At 39.4% G+C, this 18,797-nt stretch overlaps 1 protein-coding gene across 8 annotated transcripts in view; it reads right to left on the bottom strand.

Annotated features, from left to right (window-relative positions):
* LOC105489698 (zinc finger protein 493) overlaps positions 1–18,797 on the bottom strand; it is a 52,705-nt gene that overhangs the window by 13,942 nt on the left and 19,966 nt on the right. For 3 of the 8 annotated variants that reach the window (XM_024795355.2, XM_024795357.2, XM_071086629.1), the window contains 2 exons: positions 10,261–10,384; positions 9,660–9,758 (listed from right to left, as the gene is read on the bottom strand). The exons of 1 other annotated variant lie outside the window; for it this stretch is intronic. In XM_024795355.2, the coding sequence (XP_024651123.2) occupies positions 9,660–9,758; positions 10,261–10,291 (130 nt within the window). In that variant the 5' untranslated portion in view covers positions 10,292–10,384. Of the gene's footprint in view, positions 1–7,847; positions 8,423–9,659; positions 9,759–10,260; positions 10,385–18,797 lie in introns of those variants that run through there. 4 more of the 8 variants (XM_011754699.3, XM_011754698.3, XM_071086630.1 and 1 more) reach the window with 3 other exon arrangements.

Here is an 18,797-nt window from a genome sequence, read left to right as displayed (position 1 = left end):
GACATTTTCACAATTTAACCCATGTTAATGCCTCTGGTCTCAAACGCAGATACAGCATTACCTGGAAAGAAGCTAAAGTTATTATCCAGCAATGCCCAACTTGCCAAATGGTACATTCCTCATCTTTTACAGGAGGAGTTAATCCTCGATGATTGGAACCTAACTCTCTTTGGCAAATAGATGTCACACATGTTCCCTCATTTGGGAGACTAGCTTATGTACATGTATGTGTGGACACCTTTTGTCATTTTGTCTGGCCTACATGCCAATCAGAAGAGTCTTCTGCCTGTGTTAAACATCACCTTTTGCAGTGCTTTGTGGTGATGGGCATTCCAGCTTCTATTAAAACGGATAATGCCCCAGGCTACACTAGCCAAGCTACAGCTACATTTTTCTCTATGTGGAATATTAAACACATTACTGGTATCCCATACAATTCTCAAGGACAAGCCATATTGGAAAGAATGAATCTCTCCCTAACACAGCAGTTGCAGAAGCAGAGGGGGCAAAATAGAGAATAGGAAACCCCACAGATGCAACTGAATCTAGCATTAGTAAGTTTAAATTTTTTGAGCCTGCCCAAAGGCCAGATGTTATCAGCAGCTGAACAGCATCTACAGAAACCAGCTGCAAAGACAGAAGCAGAACTGATTTGATGGAGATAGCTGATAACGAAAAGTTGGGAAATAGGTAAAATAATAACTTGGGGTAGAGGTTATGCTTTTGTTCCTCCAGGCCAAAATCAATAGCCGATTTGGATACCATCAAGACACCTGAAACTTTTATCATGAGCCAGATGCTGAGGAAAAGATTCTGGGAGGATCCTGAGGACCCCCCGGTTCCAGCCATGTCGAGACTGATGCTGAGGAAGACCCCTACTGTCACAAGCAACACCCATTGAACACAGCCACCCACCTTGGGACAGATCAAGAAGCTGTCACAGATGGCAGAAGAAAACCTGAGTAAAGTGGGACAACCAGTCACAATGAGTAATTTAGTGGTAGCTATGATAGCGGTTATCACCATTGCTGTGAGTATTCCTTCAATAACGGCTGACACAGAGAACAATTATACTTATTGGGCACATTTATCTATCTTGGCTGGTAATAATGCCTGGATGTAATCACTCTATGACGCAGTTACACATGCTTTCTGATCTCAGTATTTACCATAATAAATCTGCTCCTATAATTGAGGAATACTGCCCTCAAAAACCTATTTGTAAACAAAATAGAACCTGACCAGAAAAAATGAACATACTTTAGAAAGACTGCATTGCAGAATGGGCAGAGGTGCTGCACAACGATTCCTATGGAATCATTATTAACTGGTCCCCTAAGGGGATGTTTAGCTTAAATTGCACCTCTCAGTCTGTGTGCCATGGCCACACTATGTTCAGCTGATCTGAACAAAACAGTCAGATGGTAGAAATGATAAGAAGTTCAGCGAGAGTTCCTATTATCTGGAACCATGGCGGTATAGTGGCATCTCAACCTCAAATTATATGGCCCACTGTAGGAGCTAAACACAAGGATTTGTGGAAACTATTAATAGTTCTTAATAAGATCAAAGTTTGGGAAAGAATAAAAAAGCATCCAGAAAGACACTCTACAGACTTATCTTTGAATATTGCAAAATTAAAAGAACAAATATTTAAAGCATCCCAGGCACACCTGGACCTTACTGCCAAGAACTACAGGGCTTAAAGGAGCTGCAGACAGATTAGCACCTAGTAACCCATTAAAATGGACAAAAACACTCAGAAGCTCTGTGAGTTCAATGATTGTGCTTTTAATCTGTGTTGATAGTCTGTAGTTATGGATCTTGACTCCTGCAAGAAGTAGCTCACTGCGACAAAGCTGCCTTTGCCTTTATCGATTTGCAAATCAAAGAAGGGGGACATGTTGGGAACAGGCCCCCCAAAATCTGGCCATAAACTGGCCCCAAAACTGGCCATAAACAAAATCTCTGCAGCACTGTGACGTGTTCATGATGGCCATAATGCCCACGCTAAGGTTGTGGGTTTACCAGAATGAGGGCAAGGCACACCTGGCCTGCCCAGGGCAGAAAACCGGTTAAAGGCATTATTAAACCACAAACAATAGCATGAGCAATCTGTGCCTTAAGGACATGCTCCTGCTGCAGATAACTAGCCCAACTCATCCCTTTATTTCAGCCCATCCCTTCATTTCCTATAAGGGATACTTTTACTTAATCTAATATCTATAGAAACAAAGCTAATGACTGGCTTGCTGTTAATAAATACGTGGGTAAATCTCTGTTCAGGTGAGACTGAAGGCTATGAGACCCTTGATTTCCCACTTCACACCTCTATATTTCTGTGTGTGTGTCTTTAATTCCTCTAGCGCCTCTGGGTTGGGGTCTCCCCAGTCGAGCTGGTCTCAGCAGTACAAAATAGAAAAAAAAAGTATGAATACATAGAAATTAAACAACACACCCTTCAGCATGCTCTTGTTCAAAATTTGAAATATTTTGAAGATGTCCATAATGCTCAATGTAATCTACGGATTTAATGCAATGTGAGATTGAGGGAGGAGAATCGCTTGAAACCAAAAGGCGGAGGATACAGTAAGCTGAGATTCAGCCACCCCACTCTAGCCTGGGTGAAAGAGCGAAACTCCATCTCAAACAAACAAACAAAAAAGCCTGTAATCCCAGCACTTTGGGAGGCCGAGATGGGTGGATCACGAGGTCAGGAGATTGAGACCATCCTGGCTAACATGTTGAAACCCCGTGTCTACTAAAAGAAAAACAAACACAAAAAACTAGCCAGGCGACGTGGCGGGCGCCTGTAGTCCCAGCTACTCGGGAGGCTGAAGCAGGAGAATGGCGTAAGCCCAGGAGGCAGAGCTTGCAGTGAGCTGAGATCCGGCCACTGCACTCCAGCCTGGGCAACAGAGCCAGACTCCGTCTTAAAAAAACAAAAACAAAAACAAAACAAAACAAAACAAAACAAATTACAATAGTGCAGTTTTATTGCAAAAACATTAACTTTTTTTTTTTTTTTTTGAGATGGAGTCTTACTCTGTCACCCAGGCTGGAGTGCAGTGGAGCAATCTCAGCTCACTGCAACCTCCGCATCCCGGGTTCAAGCAATTCTTCTGCCTCAGCCTCTGAGTAGGTGGGACTACAGGCACGCGCCACCACACCCTACTAATTTTTCGTATTTTAGTAGAGACGGGGTTTCACTTTGTTGCCCAGGCTGGTTGTGAGCTCCTGAGCTCAGGCAATCTGCCTGCCTCAGCCTCCCAAAGTGTTGGGATTACAGGTGTAAGCCAGCGCACCCGGCCTGCTTCATATTTTATAATTTGATTATAAACTATAACTCGTAAAACACTCATAAAAAAGAACAAAGAGACATTATACTTTCTGATTTCAAAACACATTAAAAGCTGCAATAACAAAAACAGTGTGATATTTACACAAAAATAAAAAGATGAAAGAACAGAGAGCCCAGAAATGAAGCCTTCTGTATATGATTAGATGATCTTTCGCAAAGTTGCCATGAACGCACAATAGAGAAAAGATAATCTTCTCAAAAAATGTTAAAAACAACATCAACACTGATGAAATAAAGTTACATCATTTTTTAAAACTATATACAAAAAGTTTACAAAAAAAATACATAGACATGCGGCCAGGCGTGGTGGCTCATGCCTGTAATCCCAGCACTTTGGGAGGCCAAGGTGGGTGGATTACCCGAAGTCAGAAGTTCCAGACCAGCCTGACCAACACAGAGACCAACATGTATTTTTAGTCTCTACTAAAAATACAAAATTAGTTGGGCGTGGTTGTGCTTGCCTGTAATCCCAGCTACTTGGGAGGCTGAGGGAGGAGAATTGCTTGAACCTGGAAGACTGAAGTTGCCATGAGCCGAGATCGTGCCATTGCATTCCAGCCTGGGCAACAAGAATGAAACTCCATCTCAAAACCAAAAACAAAACCAAAAAAACTTAGACATGAAAAAATAACAAATCTCTTAAAAAAATGAGATGATATGGGTCTTGGCACCATTTTCTTAGATACGATATTAAATGCATGAATTACAAAGAAAAAAACAGAAAAATGTAACTACACTATACTTGAAAATTTCTGCACATTAAAAAAAATATTCAATTGAGGGAAAATGCCTTCTAGGAAATAGGTGAAAATATTTGCAAATCATATGTGATAGGAGTTAATATTCATAATATATGAACAACTCTTAAAACTGAACAATAATGCTAAATTGATTTAGAAATGAGCAATTGAACAAAATTTTCATCAGAAAAGATACACATATAGAAAAAGAGCACTTGAAATGACACAGAACATTTCTCTACTTTGTACAGAAACACATGAAAATCACAGTGAAAAACAAAATTGCCTCACATCCATAACAATGGCCACTATAAATTTTTTAAGCACACCAAATCTGTTGATGATGCAATAAAAATGAAACCTATATTGTTAGTAGAAAACAAAGATACAGTCATTATTTTAAAATGTTATGTTTCTCAAATAATTAAAAATTGAATTATCAAATACAGCAATCCCATTTATGAATTTATAGTCAAAATATGAAACACAAGACCTGGAAGACCTATCAGAACATCCATGTTTATTGTACCCATATTCACAAAAGCCAAAGGGCTGAAGCAACTCAGATGTCTCTTGATTTATAAACACATCAAAAGTGTTGCATATATATATATACACAATAAAATATTATTCAGTTTTAAAGAAGAAATTATCACATTTTACGATAAACTTTCCAAATGTCACCTATATGTCAGAAATGAAATGATGGATACCGTATGATTCCACTTATATAAGATATCTTAAGTAGTCACACTTATAAAAAGAGAAATTGGAAGGGTGTTTGTCAAGCCTGGGGAGAGGGTAAATGCGTTATTGTTACCTAATGGGTACTGGGTTTTAGTTTCACAAGATGTAAAACTTTTAGAAGTCTTTTGCGTAACTATGTGAATATACTTAACATGCCTGAAATATATAGCTTCCTTTTGAGATAGGGTCTCACTCTGTCACCCAAGCCGAAGTGAAGTGGCACAATTAAGGGTCACTTCAGCCTCAAACTTGTCCAGGCTCAAGTAATCCTCCCCTCTCAATCTCCCAAGTAGCTGGGACCACCGGCGCACACCACCATGCCTGACTACTTTTTAAAAATTTTTGTAAAGAGGGAATCTTCATATGTTGCCCAGGCTGGTTCATATGGTGCCCAGGCTGGTCTGAAACTTTTGGGCTCAAGTGATCTTCCTGTTTTGGACTCCCAAATTTCTGAAATTATACATGTGAGCCACCCACATGTTGGACCCTGAAATGTACACTTAAATAGATTTAAGACGCTAAATCTTATGTGTTTTTACAACAATTAATTTTCTAACCAAAAAACTGAAAAAAACAAAGAATTATAAATCTTTTCAAAAATTACCTTTGAATCACAGAAGTGTTTCTCTTACACAAAGGAAATATATATTCATGATTAAACAAATCATGAAAACAAGAAATGGTGAAAATATTTACATGACTACTCACTTAGACAAGATAAAACCACCACTGAAAATCAGCTAAGAAAGAATATATACAAGAGGCAGAGCGCAGTGGCTCATGCCTGTAATCCCAGCACTTTGGGAGGCTGAGGCGGGCAGATCACGAGGTCAGGAGATCGAGACCATCCTGGCTAACATGGTGAAACCCCCTCTCTACTAAAAATACAAAAAATTAGCCAGATGTGGTTGCAGATGCCTGTAGTCCCAGTTACTTGGGAGGCTAAGGCAGGAGAATGATGTGAACCTGAGAGGCAGAGATTGCAGTGAGCTGAGATTGCGCCACTGCACTCCAGCCTGGACAACAGAGCGAGACTCCACCTAAAAAAAAAAAAAAAGAAAAAGAAAAAGAAAGAAAGAATATATACAAGATAAGCCATAACCAATATTGGGGTCATATTTATAGATAAACACACATATATGATTGTGACAGACATATGGCTGACTTATCTTTTAAGTAAACCTCACATCAACATAAAGTATACAGACAGAATTGCAAATTGACTAAAATTGTAATACATAAAACAACCAAAAACCATGATAAGCTGATATTAAGAAACCTACACTAAAACACCAATAATATGAGGCCGGGCGCGGTGGCTCAAGCCTGTAATCCCAGCACTTTGGGAGGCCGAGACGGGTGGATCACGAGGTCAGGAGATCGAGACCATCCTGGCTAACACAGTGAAACCCCATCTCTACTAAAAAATACAAAAAACTAGCCGGGCAAGGTGGCGGGCGCCTGTAGTCCCAGCTACTTGGGAGGCTGAGGCAGGAGAATGGCGTGAACCCGGGAGGCGGAACTTGCAGTGAGCCGAGATCCAGCCACTGCATTCCATCCTGGGCCACAGAGCGAGACTCCGTCTCAAAAAAACAAAAAAAAAAAACAAAAAAAACACCACTAATATGAAACTGCACAACAATAAGAGACATGTTTACTCATACAATTTGGTATGCAACATTAACGTACCATTAAGAAAGAATCTGACTACAGTGTTTGACTGTAAGTGTATACTCATCAAAGGCAGGTATTTTGAATAACTGGCAGTAAAATTTCAGAGAATATCAGTATAATTATAAATAAAATATTCTGATGCGAAACTTCTAACAAGCATTTACAAGAAACGAGTGGCCGGGCACGGTGGCTCACGTCTGTAATCCCAGCACTTTGGGAGGCCAAGGCGGGCGGATCACCTGAGGTCAGGAGTTCGAGACCAGCTTAGCCAACATGGTGAAACCTAGTCTCCACTAAAAACACAAAAAAATTAGCTGGGAGTGCTGGCAGGCACCTGTAATCCCAGCTACTCAGGAGGCTGAAGCAGGAGAATCACTTGAACTAGGGAGGCAGAGGTTTTGATGAGCTGAGATCATACCATTGCATTCCAGCCGGGTGACAGAGCGAGACTCCTGTCTCAAAAAAAAAAAAAAAAAAAAATTGGGAATTACAACTACCCAAGCCTCTTGCAACAAGACAACTAAATGTGGACCCTAGTGCAGACCCAGCAGCCTTACAACCAAGTTACAACCCCACTCCACTACAAACCCAGGGGGTATCCCAGAACCCTGGGGACCCAAGAAAAGATCTCTACCTCCTGAAATTAGTTTATGAAAACTTAAGGAGTTGTTTGCTGTTTCAAATTCACAGATACCAATAGTAAACTCTATTGTGCCCGTTGTCAATGCTTCTATTTTAACATAGCACTGGAAGTATGTGGCAGAATAATGAAAAAAAAAATTTTTTTAAGCCATTGAAACTGAAGACAAGTAAAAGTTGCTGTTTGAGGAATATATAATCTTACACATAAAAAACCATAGTACACTGAAATTTGTTTAAACTAATAAATACACTCAGTAAATTAACAAAATATAAAATTAACATAAACGTATGTTATTGTTCTATACACTTAAAACAAGCTATTGGATACAATAGAAATTTAAAAAGTTTTATTAGGCCAGGCATGGTGGCTCACACCTGTAATCCCAGGACTTTGGGAGGCCAAGGCGGGTGGATCATGAGGTCAGGAGATCGAGACCATCCTGGCTAACATGGCGAAACCTTGTCTCTACTAAAAATACAAAAAAATTAGCCAGGCATGGTGGCTGGTGCCTGTAGTCCCAGCTACTCAAGCAGCTGAGGCAGGAGAATGGCAAGAACCCAGGAGGCGGAGCTTGCAGTGAGCAGAGATCACATCACTGCACTCCAGCCTGGGCAACAGAGTGAGACTCCATCTCAAAAAAAAAAAAATTTATTCTTTTTAATTTTTTTTTTTTTTTTTTTTTGAGACACAGTCTTGCTCTGTGGCCCAGGCTGGAGTGTAATACAGTGATCTTGGCTCACTGCAACCTCTGCCTCCCTGGTAAAAGTGATTCCCCTGGTTCAGCCTCCTGAGTAGCTGGGATTGATTACAAGTGCTCACCGCCACACCCAAATAATTATTTATATTTTCAGTAGAGACAGGGTTTCACCGTATTGGCAAGACTGGTCTCAAACTCCTGAACTCAAGTGATCCACCTGCCTCAGCCTCCCAAATTGCTGGGATTACAGGCCCCAGCCACCGTGCCAACCAAGAAAACAATCTTTTTAAAAATATAAATAAAATAATTAATTTCTGAGAACAAATTTAACCCAAGAGACAAAAAATCTTAACAATGAAAGATATAAATCAATAAAAGAAATTAGGGAAGACACAAATAAATTTGAAAATATTTCATATTTATGGATTGAAAAAATAAATACTGGGCCGGGCGCGGTGGCTCAAGCCTGTAATCCCAGCACTTTGGGAGGCCGAGACGGGCGGATCACGAGGTCAGGAGATCAAGACCATCCGGGCTAACACGGTGAAACCCCGTCTCTACTAAAAAAATACAAAAAATTAGCCGGGCGTGGTGGCGGGCGCCTGTAGTCCCAGCTACTCGGGAGGCTGAGGCAGGAGAATGGCGTAAACTCAGGAGGCGGAGCTTGCAGTGAGCTGAGATCCGGCCACTGTACTCCAGCCTGGGTGACAGAGCGAGACTCCGTCTCAAAAAAAAAAAAAAAAAAAAAAAAAAAATTAATAAATACTGTTAAAGTACTATATTCTCTAAAGTAATCTATAGATTCAGGAAACTTCCTATCAAAATTCCAGTAGCATGTTTTCTTATAGTAATGAAAACTACAATTCTAAAATTTACAAAAAACTACAATAAACTTCAAATAGCCAAATTAATTATGAGAAAAAAAAACAGAGGGACATCATACTTTATAATTTCAAACTATATTTCCAGAATATACTAACAAGAATAGGATGGAATGTTCAGAAAATTAACATAAAAACCAATAGAACAGAGACCACTACTCTCACACATTTTAGAAATGATGCAAAAAGAGAACTAATAAAATAGTTTAACACAAGTTTCTCAAAATCATGCAGATGCAGATATTTGTGTGTCTCCCAAAACAATGGAAAAGCAGTCAGATTGTGCAGTCTCTTATATGCCATGAAGAGGATTTTCGCTCTCACTGTAAACTTAAAGGAGTATCAATGAAGAGAAAGTAGAATCCTTAGAGAATTTAAAAGCATAAGACAGAAGATGGCCCTATGTGAGAACAAAAACAACAACAACAAAAATATATATACCTCAGGCTTCCAGGAAACTCTTTGCTTTGGAACACAGCTTCCCAAATCAGCAGGACAGAGTTGGTGATGGTATTATATTCACTTGATAACTATTTTCTTTTCTTTTTTTTTTTGAGATGAAGTCTTGCTTTTGTCCCCCAGGCTGGAGTGCAGTGGTGCGATCTCGGCTCACTGCAACCTCTGTCTCCCGGTTCAAGCAATTCTCTTGCCTTAGCCTCCTGAGGAGCTGGGATTACAGGCACCTGCCACCACGCCTGGCTAATTTTTCTATTTTTAGTAGAGACAGAGTTTACACCATGTTGGTATAAAACAGTCTGGTCTTGAACTCCTGAGCTCAGGCGATCCACTGGCCTCGGCCTCCCAAAGTGCTGGGATTACAGGCGTGAGCCACTGCGCCTGGCAGGGACGGGCTTTTTTTTTTTTTTAATCTTTCAACCTTTCATCTATGTCAACTGTTTCATTCACTCTCACCTACCTGGGGGTTTCACTACCATACTGTGTCTCTTCATATTCCAGGGATATTTTCCTTGCTCCAGACAGGTGATCAGATTTGGCTTAGAGACATCAATACCTGCTTTATTAAAAATAAATAACATGAATCTTGCCCGTATTCTCTAATTGCCTACCTAGTACCATGCTTAATAAAGAGGATGTAATAGAATATTCTAGAAAATTTATCCCAAAATACTATTTAATGACAGAAAGTTCTTAACATTTAGAAAATATTTTAAATTTGTAGGTGCTTAATTTCACCACCCAGTATTCATGGATAAAAAATTAGTGGTCGCATATAGATTTTAACATATGGGCAACAATATTTTATACTACTAAATTTCTGAAATTATCACTACTCTAGAGTGAAGGATATAGACCAGCTCAGACATGTAAAAAGATCAGGCCAAGATAAAACATCCTGAAGAATTTTTTTTTTACATGGACAATTCCTCAAGATTTTTTTAAAACAGGCATCAGAAACTCATTTATGAAAAGCATAAATTATCAAAAATTATTCTACGAAAACAGAGAAATGAAAACTTTAGGGTATATAAGGAATTGTGTATTAAAGTTATTCTCACCCAAGACCAGGTTTCTGTAGTTCTCTAACATCACTTTCCTATACAAATCTTGCTGAGCAGTGTCCAGGCATTGCCACTCCTCCAGAGAGAATTCTATGGCCACATCCCTAAATGTCAACGGCCCCTGAAACAAACACACACACGCATGCACATGTGCACACACACACACATATTTACACGTGGGCAAAATTTATCATTTGAGTTAAGGTTAAATGAGAGAGTAAAAAAGCTTGGTTCTGACTTACAGGAATGACTGAAGTTATTCAACAATTTTCAACACAGAAATATCTCTAATGTATTCTCTGAGGGATGAGAATGGTATAAGATCTACAACACCAGTGTATATATACTTTTATGAATACTAAAGTATAAAACTAAATGCATAAACACAAACATGTACTTTTTTAGTGCTATATTTGCCACACAAAGAACGAGTTGTGTATATTTTTCAGACAAAAAAGATGTTGAGTTAGAAGGCACCTCTCAAGTTTTAATGTGAACAATAAACTGAAGATCTTGTGCACAATTTTTTTTTCCAGAAGATCTGAAATAAACTCTGCTTTCTGAATTTCTAACAAGCTCACTAGTAATGCCAATGTGTTTGGCCCAGAAAGAATATTTTGTCAAATATCCCGTAAGCGGAAGAACCTGTGTTTTACTCAATTTTTCTGCCCTGTAAACAAAGACAAGAGTCTTCATTTTCCAAAGACAGATATATGCAAGGAAAACCTAAGAAAGAAAGGCAGCTGCCGGATTAAATGTGATGGTTTATGCACAGCTCTTCTTTAGCTACATAAAGATACTTAATAATGAAGAGAAAAATAATGAACTCTATAGTGAAATAAGTATTTCAGAGAGCTCTTTAAGTAAATTTTAAAATCAACTGCATTAGGACAAATGTTTATGATGTGCTGATGCGATGCACACAGAAGAACACATCATCACTGCTGAGATACTGCCTCTCAAAAAGTAAATTCTAGTCTGAATTTAACCATACAGAAAAGTCAGTATTATGTGGAGTTCAAGATGCAGATATCTTCTATGGTCTGTAATTTTTAATAACATTTTAAAGTAGTCTTTCTTTAGCACCCGAGAGAGCAGGTATCTCTCAATAACTTTTTTTCAGAATTTTCAGGGTAATAAACGCTATCCTGTTTAAATAAGCATTTTCCTAATCCTGTTCCGCACAGAGTTAATGGAGAAAACAGATGAAGTCACAAGACTACATGCTATTTATCTTTACTAAGGAGCCCAGCTTTCCGCCAGTGGGAATCTTGAATATCTACATTTTCCCATGTTCAACGGCAACAAAGGGAACATTTTAAATAGTGCAGACTATAAATTCATTTTAAGAATTTTGCATGGTATATAAGAAGTCATGCTTTAGAGAGTGTAGAGAAGGTTCTGGGATATAGGAGAGAAACATTTTGCAGAGACCCTTGACTATCACAAGAATTTTAAAAAGTCGTTAAACTCATTAGGGGAAAAGAAACACAAGTAGAGAAGTAAAGGTTTGCAAGGACTAAATGCATGGCATTCCATGAGGCAGAGTGGACACAGATCTTCATCTGAGACATATTTAGCTGAAAAAAAAAAGCCATTTTTCCTCTTTTGCCTTCTTTGGAAATCCTTTTCAGATGACATTCTCTGGAGAAGTTACACCTGCATCTTGAGAAAATTCCTGTAAAGAAGTCAGCACCACCCATTTACCTGCTAGCCTCACAACTACAGAAAAAAGAACTAAGACCTGCAGAAAAAGCCCACCCATTTCTGTCCTTTGTAACAGCAGAGATTCAGGAACAACAAGCTGCTCAATGAATATAAAAATATGTTTCTCTATTTCTGTCTTCATGTGCCCGCCCTTGCCACAAAAACCAGCAATTTCTGCTATGGTGATGAAAATATGGGTCACACTGACCTCTTCCTATTAAAACCAAATAGAACAGTTCCTGTGACTACCTTTTAGTGCAAAGGTGAAACTCAACTCTCATGAATGTATCTTGAACCCCACCCACTTGATTTTGTCCTCACCTTAGCGTCACATGAGAAACAATTAAAACAACATGAATACTTTCACCTAGAACAATACACAGAACCTGGGGAGATGGCACAAGTAAAGAGATGTCTGCAAATTGGCCATGTGATCCTAATGAGAAGCCTGGGCTGATAGTCACTTAGCTAAGCATCGCCTCTCAAGCTTTAATGAACTCAAAAATCACTTGGTAATGTTGGTCCCACTTTATGTAATGTGATTCTGCAAGTTTAGAAAGGGTCCATGAATGGGTGTTCCAAACAAGTCCCCTGTCAAAGTCAATGTTGCTATGTTGCTCCACCTGGGCTTATCATTAGCATTAGAGAAAGCAGGCACAGCACAGAGCCCCTTACATTCAGCATTCTTGCGCAGGTACTATGTGCTCAAGAGTATGATACAGAGCATGGTGCTGGGAATAACACATTCTGTGATTAAATCCTAATAAGACCTTCGAAGTTCATACTAAGTGTTCAATAATTCTCAGGATTTAGATAAAGGGCCCAGAATTAGTATTTCTTCCTCTGTTTCTCTGTCATTGATTTTCTTAAAAATAAACCAAAAGCTAAATATAGACAGATGAAGATATATAAAGAAATATAGACAGAAAGAGTTTAATGTAGTTTAGAGGATTTTTTCTGTTTATATATACTTGTTTGTGACTTGTATAGCAACTACTGGATCTGCAGGAATAGAAAACAAGTTGCTAAATGGAATGTTTCCGTAAGCACTGGTTTTACTACAAAATTTAAAAATTAAGATCTTAAAATGTATAGTTTATTTTTCTTATGTATCTACTTTTGGGTTTCAGGATATTGTGAGCACCAGCTCTAGAAAGTCAGCAGGATTTACCAGCCAAAACGTGAATCTCTATAAATCAGTTTTGTAAGGAAAGACTCCAGAGTGGGGCCAGAGCTAAAAATGCCTCCAAAAAAAGTGAATCTGATCAGAACTGGGGCAGGGAGAAGACCCTAGGTTGAATTTGTTCTCTATGCCACTGAGGTATTTCCAGTTCTGTTTTTCCTAAGCTTACCTAAGAAAAACTTAAATCCCAGAGTTTATGTAACTTTAATCTATTTTTGCCACTGCTCTCAATTTTATAACATACACTAATAAGCAATTTAAATGAATCTTTTAAAGTTTTCTAGGATAATTTTATTAGAAGATAAATATGTATTCTTAGAAAAGTAAAATAAACACAAATAATAACACCTCTTCAGTCCATAAATATCCCTTCAGGTGATAACATCAGAAGTCACAGCAATATTTTCAAAAAGTGGCCCAAGTTGTTGTTGTTGTTGTTTTTCCCAAACATCTATTCATTCTACCAACCATATAATGCTTAATTCAACCATGTATTCAGTTGCTAGTCTAGACTAAAAGTTCCTGGATGGTAGGGACCATGACTGCTTCATCTATTTTTTGAATGATAATATAAAATGGAAGCAATTAGTTTATTTGAGTTGCCAGACCTCCTCTGTCTTTCACCCAACTAGCAGAAAACTTGATAAACTTTAATTTGGGCACCAACCAAAGTTATCTCTTATGAGGGAGAAAAAAACACAGAATGACTCCTTTCTCTTACACTGAGACACAAGCAGAATTAATCACTCTTGTCAGCCTGACACAATTCTGTCCCTGACATCCTCAAATGTCTTAAAGAAACCTAGGTGATTGTGAGAGGGTTCCCAGTGACCCAAGGCTGATGGCCCAATGATAAGCCGAACTGGAGAAACTCAGGCTGATTCTAAATAGAAAACAGAACTGCTTTGGTGGAGCTCCAGAATCTGGACAACCTATCCTGATTTGCTAGCTTTTGCGTAAGAAGGACAAGAATACTCTACTCCATAATTACAATTTACAGGTAGGTATAGTTGTGGTCATGGCTCTGGATACTTTGTGGCCTTGATCTCTCACTCTGAAGATGCTTGTTTACACTTACAGATTCTGTCATCAGATTCTATTTATACCTGGAGCCTCTCATATAACTGTAGCAGGTCACCAAACAAGATCTGAAAAGCTTACAAAGCCACACTCTCAAAGGGGGGCTTTAAGATGTCTATGTTGACATCTCACAATGCAGAAAATATATTTTGTTGGTTTTCAGTACATTCTCAATCGAAAGTCTGGCCCTGTCTTGTAAATCCCAGGCAGAGGCCTGACTCTATGTGCAGATTCTAGGTGGGATTAACCTGACTCCGCATCCTTGGGTGTTACAGCAAGCGGAGTACAATCAAAGGAGAGATCCCTTCATAGAGGTTCCTCTAGCACATTCTAAGTAATATGTCTACCTAAAAGGAAAAAACTGAGGAAACATGAATTAGAAAGTTCGCTGGGCCAAGCTTGAGGATTGTAACCTTGGAGCAATGATACATCCTCCAAAGACTGAACAAATAAGAAATTGAATCCCTGAATAGACCAATAACAAGCTCCAAAACTGAATTAGTAACAAATAGCCAGTCAGGGTCGGGTGTGGTGGCTCACGAGGTCAGATTGAGACCATCCTGGCTAACATGGTGAAACCCCATCTCTACTAAAAACACAAAAAATTAGCCGGGCATGAAGGCGGGCGCCTGTAGTCCCAGCTACTCGGGACGCTGAGACAGGAGAATGGGGTGAATCCGTAAGGCAGAGGTTGCAGTGAGCCGAGATTGTGGCAGCACTGCAGCCTGGGCGACCGAGTGAGACTCTGTCTCAAAAAATAAATAAATAAAAATAAATAAATAAATAAATAAATAGCTGTCCGGGCATGGTGGCTCAGCCTATAATCCCAGCACTTTGGGAGGCCGAGGCGAGTGGATCATGAGGTCAGAAGTTCAAGAATAGCGAATAGCCTGGTCAACATGGTGAAACCCCATCTCTACTAAAAATACAAAAATTAGCTGGGTGTGGTGGTCCACACTTGTAATCCCAGCTACTCAGGTGGCTGAAGCGGAGAATTGCTTGAACTCGGGAGGTGGAGGTTGCAGTGAACTGAGATTGCGCCGCTGCACTCCAGCCTGGGCGACAGAGTGAGACTCTTTCTCAAAAAGTAAAATAAAACAAAATTAAATAAATACATAAATAGCCTACCCACCAAAAATAAAACAAAGAACCAGACAAATTTACAGCTGAATTCTACCAGATGTAAAATAAGAGCTTGTACCACTTCTACTAATATTATTTCAAAGAGAAAAAGGGACTTCTTTCCAACTCATTATATAAAAATAGCATTATTCTGATATGAAAATTTGGCAAATAAAAAACAAAAAAATAGAAAACTCGAGGCCGATATTTTTAATGAACATTGATGAAAATATCCTCAACAAAATACTGGCAAACCAAATCCAGGAGAACACCAAAAAGCTAATGTGATCAACTTGGCTGTATCTCTGAAATAAAAGGTTGGTTCAACATACAATTAATAAATGTTACTCTTCAAGTAAACAGAACTAAAGACAAAAACCACAAGGTTATTTCAGTAGATGTTAAAAAAGTCTGCAATAAAATTTACCATCCTTCATGTTTAAAACTTTCAAAAAACTAGGCATTGGAGGTACCTACATCAAAATAATGAGTCATCTAAGTATGACAAACTTACAGTCAACATAGAAAATGAACACAAGCTGGAAGCATTCCTTCATGAAAACTGGCACAAGACAAGAATGCTTTTTCTCAAAACTCTTATTCAACACAGAATTGAAAGTCTTGGCCAGAACAATCAGGGAAGAGATAGAAATAAAAGGCATTCAAACAGGAAGAGAGGAAGTCAAACTATTCCTGTGTGCAGATGACAAGATTCTGTATCTTCAAAATCCTAGAGTCTCAGCACAAAAGTTATTTAAACTGATAAACAACTTCAGCAAAGTTTCAGGATACTAAATCAGTAGCATCCCTGATGTACAATAACAAGTACATGGCTAGTGTGACCCTCCCTGTCCCCTTTTATCTTAGCCTTAACTGCATCTGCCTGTAGCTTTCCAGGACTCCGCAGCTTCTGTCAGCAGAAAGCCTTCTTCCATGACTGGAGTGAGCAGGCTGGAACTTCTGCAGGGGAGGCTCTCCGGAAAAAAAACTAACTAGGCCTTTCATAAACAACTTTTGCAGGCTCAATATTAACCTTAGCTCTGAGTCACTGGGCTCAAACTTTAATTTTCACGTTAGAGTTACTCACTTGGTTTTTGAAATTAAGTATTTAAAAAATTCAGCAAAATGACTGAAACACAGTGTTCATATAAGGGAAAAAAAAATTTTTAAGTGCTTACATTTATTTATTTATTTTTTTGAGACGGAGTCTCTGTCACCACCCTGGAGTGCAGTGGTGCGATCTTGGCTCACTACAACCTCAACCTCTTAGGTTCAAGTCTCAGCCTCCCGAGTAGCACCACAGGTGCGTGCCACCATGCCCAGCTAATTTTTGTACTTTTAGTAGACACGGGGTTTCACCATGTTGGTCAGGATGGTCTTGATCTCTTGACTTTGTGATGTACCTGCCTCAGCCTCCCAAAGTGTTGTGATTACAGGCGTTAGCCACTGCGCCCGGCCAAGGTGCTTATACTGTATACCTTAATAAGAAAAGCAGGCCGGGCGCGGTGGCTCAAGCCTGTAATCCCAGCACTTTGGGAGGCCGAGACGGGTGGATCACGAGGTCAGGAGATCGAGACCACCCTGACTAACACGGTGAAACCCCGTCTCTGCTAAAAAATACAAAAAACTAGCCAGGCGCCTGTAGGCCTAGCTACTTGGGAGGCTGAGGCAGGAGAATGGCGTAAACCCCGGAGGCGGAGCTTGCAGTGAGCTGAGATCCGGCCACTGCACTCCAGCCTGGGCGACAGAGCGAGGCTCCGTCTCAAAAAAGAAAAGAAAAGAAAAAGTATCTATTTCTTTTGGAAAATAAATGTCTTATTCTATTAATTCCATTAAAAATCATGCAGTAAACAATGAGTCATGAAAACACTTCTAGGCAGTACCAACTTTTGTCTCATAATATTTAGCATGAAACTCACGAATCAAGAAAACAGGATTTGAACAGAGATATTCACTGTCAAAAATTTATCTTGCAAAAAAAGGAACTGATGTTTTTATGAATCTATGTAACCAATCAATTATCTACCACAATTTCTCATGGAAATGTATTCATTTTCTACAGCAAAAATGAAATAGAGATTTTTTCCTCTTCTTTTTCTTGGCAGCATTCTAAAAGCTAAGCCCTGAAATTCTGTTTGAAATCACCCAGTTACAAAAAAAAAAAAAAAAAACACCTGAGAAAATTCGTAAACTCACTCTGGGAAAGAAAAAGGTATGTGAGAATTTTTAACAAATGACATGTATGATTAGATACTAATTTTTTGAAACTCACATCTTTCATGTCTTTTGTAAATATTTTTCTACCTTTCAAGCCCTACTATAAAAACTCAGGTCAAAATAAGTGAACAAATCCCTTCAAGGTGACAAATCCATGAGTGGAAGTGCTGGTTAAATAACAGATATGGGTTGGGCGCGGTGGCTCACGAAGCCAAGGCGGATGGATCACGAAGTCAGGAGATTGAGACCAGCCTGGCTAACACGGTGAAAGCCTCTCTACTAAAAATACAAAAAATTAGCCGGACGTGGTGGCGGGCGCCTGTAGTCCCAGCGACTCGGGAGGCTGAGGCAGGAGAATGGCGTGAACCTGGGAGGCAGAGCTTGCAGTGAGCCAAGATCAGGCCACAGCACTCCAGCCTGGGCGACAGTGAGACTTTGTCCCAAAAAAATAAAAATAAAATAAATAATAAATAATAAATAAATAAATAACAGATGTGTCTGACTCATGTTTCAAGTAAGGCCATTCAATCACTTGATTCTTCCACCCACTCCTGCTCATTGTGTGCTCAAGAACCACCCATCCAGAAGACACTGCACTGTTTCTCGGTGACTGTCCCACTTGCATTTTACTTGGCCAGCTCTTACACCATCTCACTGGAGTCAGTTTTGTTTTTGTTCTTGTCTGTCTTTTGGGATACTATTTTTTTGGTCACAAAATTTTCACTTTTTTTTTTACTCCCTTTCTTTTACTATATTTATTTCACTATTTTTCTGCTCCCCTTAGAGAATCCAGGGGGCAGAAATTATTTGTGTTTTCCCCTCATTACCAGCATCTGATTGGCTGACCAGCAATTTGTCTCTAAGAAACGGAAGCCTGGTTGGGTGAAGGCAATTTTAACATTTCAAGGGGTTACCCTTTCAAAATAAGACCCCACCGGCAGATTCCCCTTAGCCCCAGAATATCCACTTGCTCCCTTGAGAGGATACACTCCATACCTCAGGTCATCTTATGGGAGAAAATATACCAGAAGCTGAAATCCAATGGACACTCTAGCTAACATAACCATGGCAGTTACCATTGTGTATCCCCAGATAGTACTGAAACCCATGAACAGGAAAAAACCAAAGGGTGGCTGAGGACACATCATCCCATAAATTTTCCAAAGGAGAACTTTGACCCAAAAACATTCCGGTAACATCTCTGTGCCTAGACAAGATAAAAGCA

This window comes from Macaca nemestrina, chromosome 20 (genome assembly GCF_043159975.1).
Source record: "Macaca nemestrina isolate mMacNem1 chromosome 20, mMacNem.hap1, whole genome shotgun sequence".
In the NCBI taxonomy this organism is placed as follows: Eukaryota; Metazoa; Chordata; class Mammalia; order Primates; family Cercopithecidae; genus Macaca; species Macaca nemestrina.
This window is presented reverse-complemented; position numbering and strand designations above follow the sequence as displayed.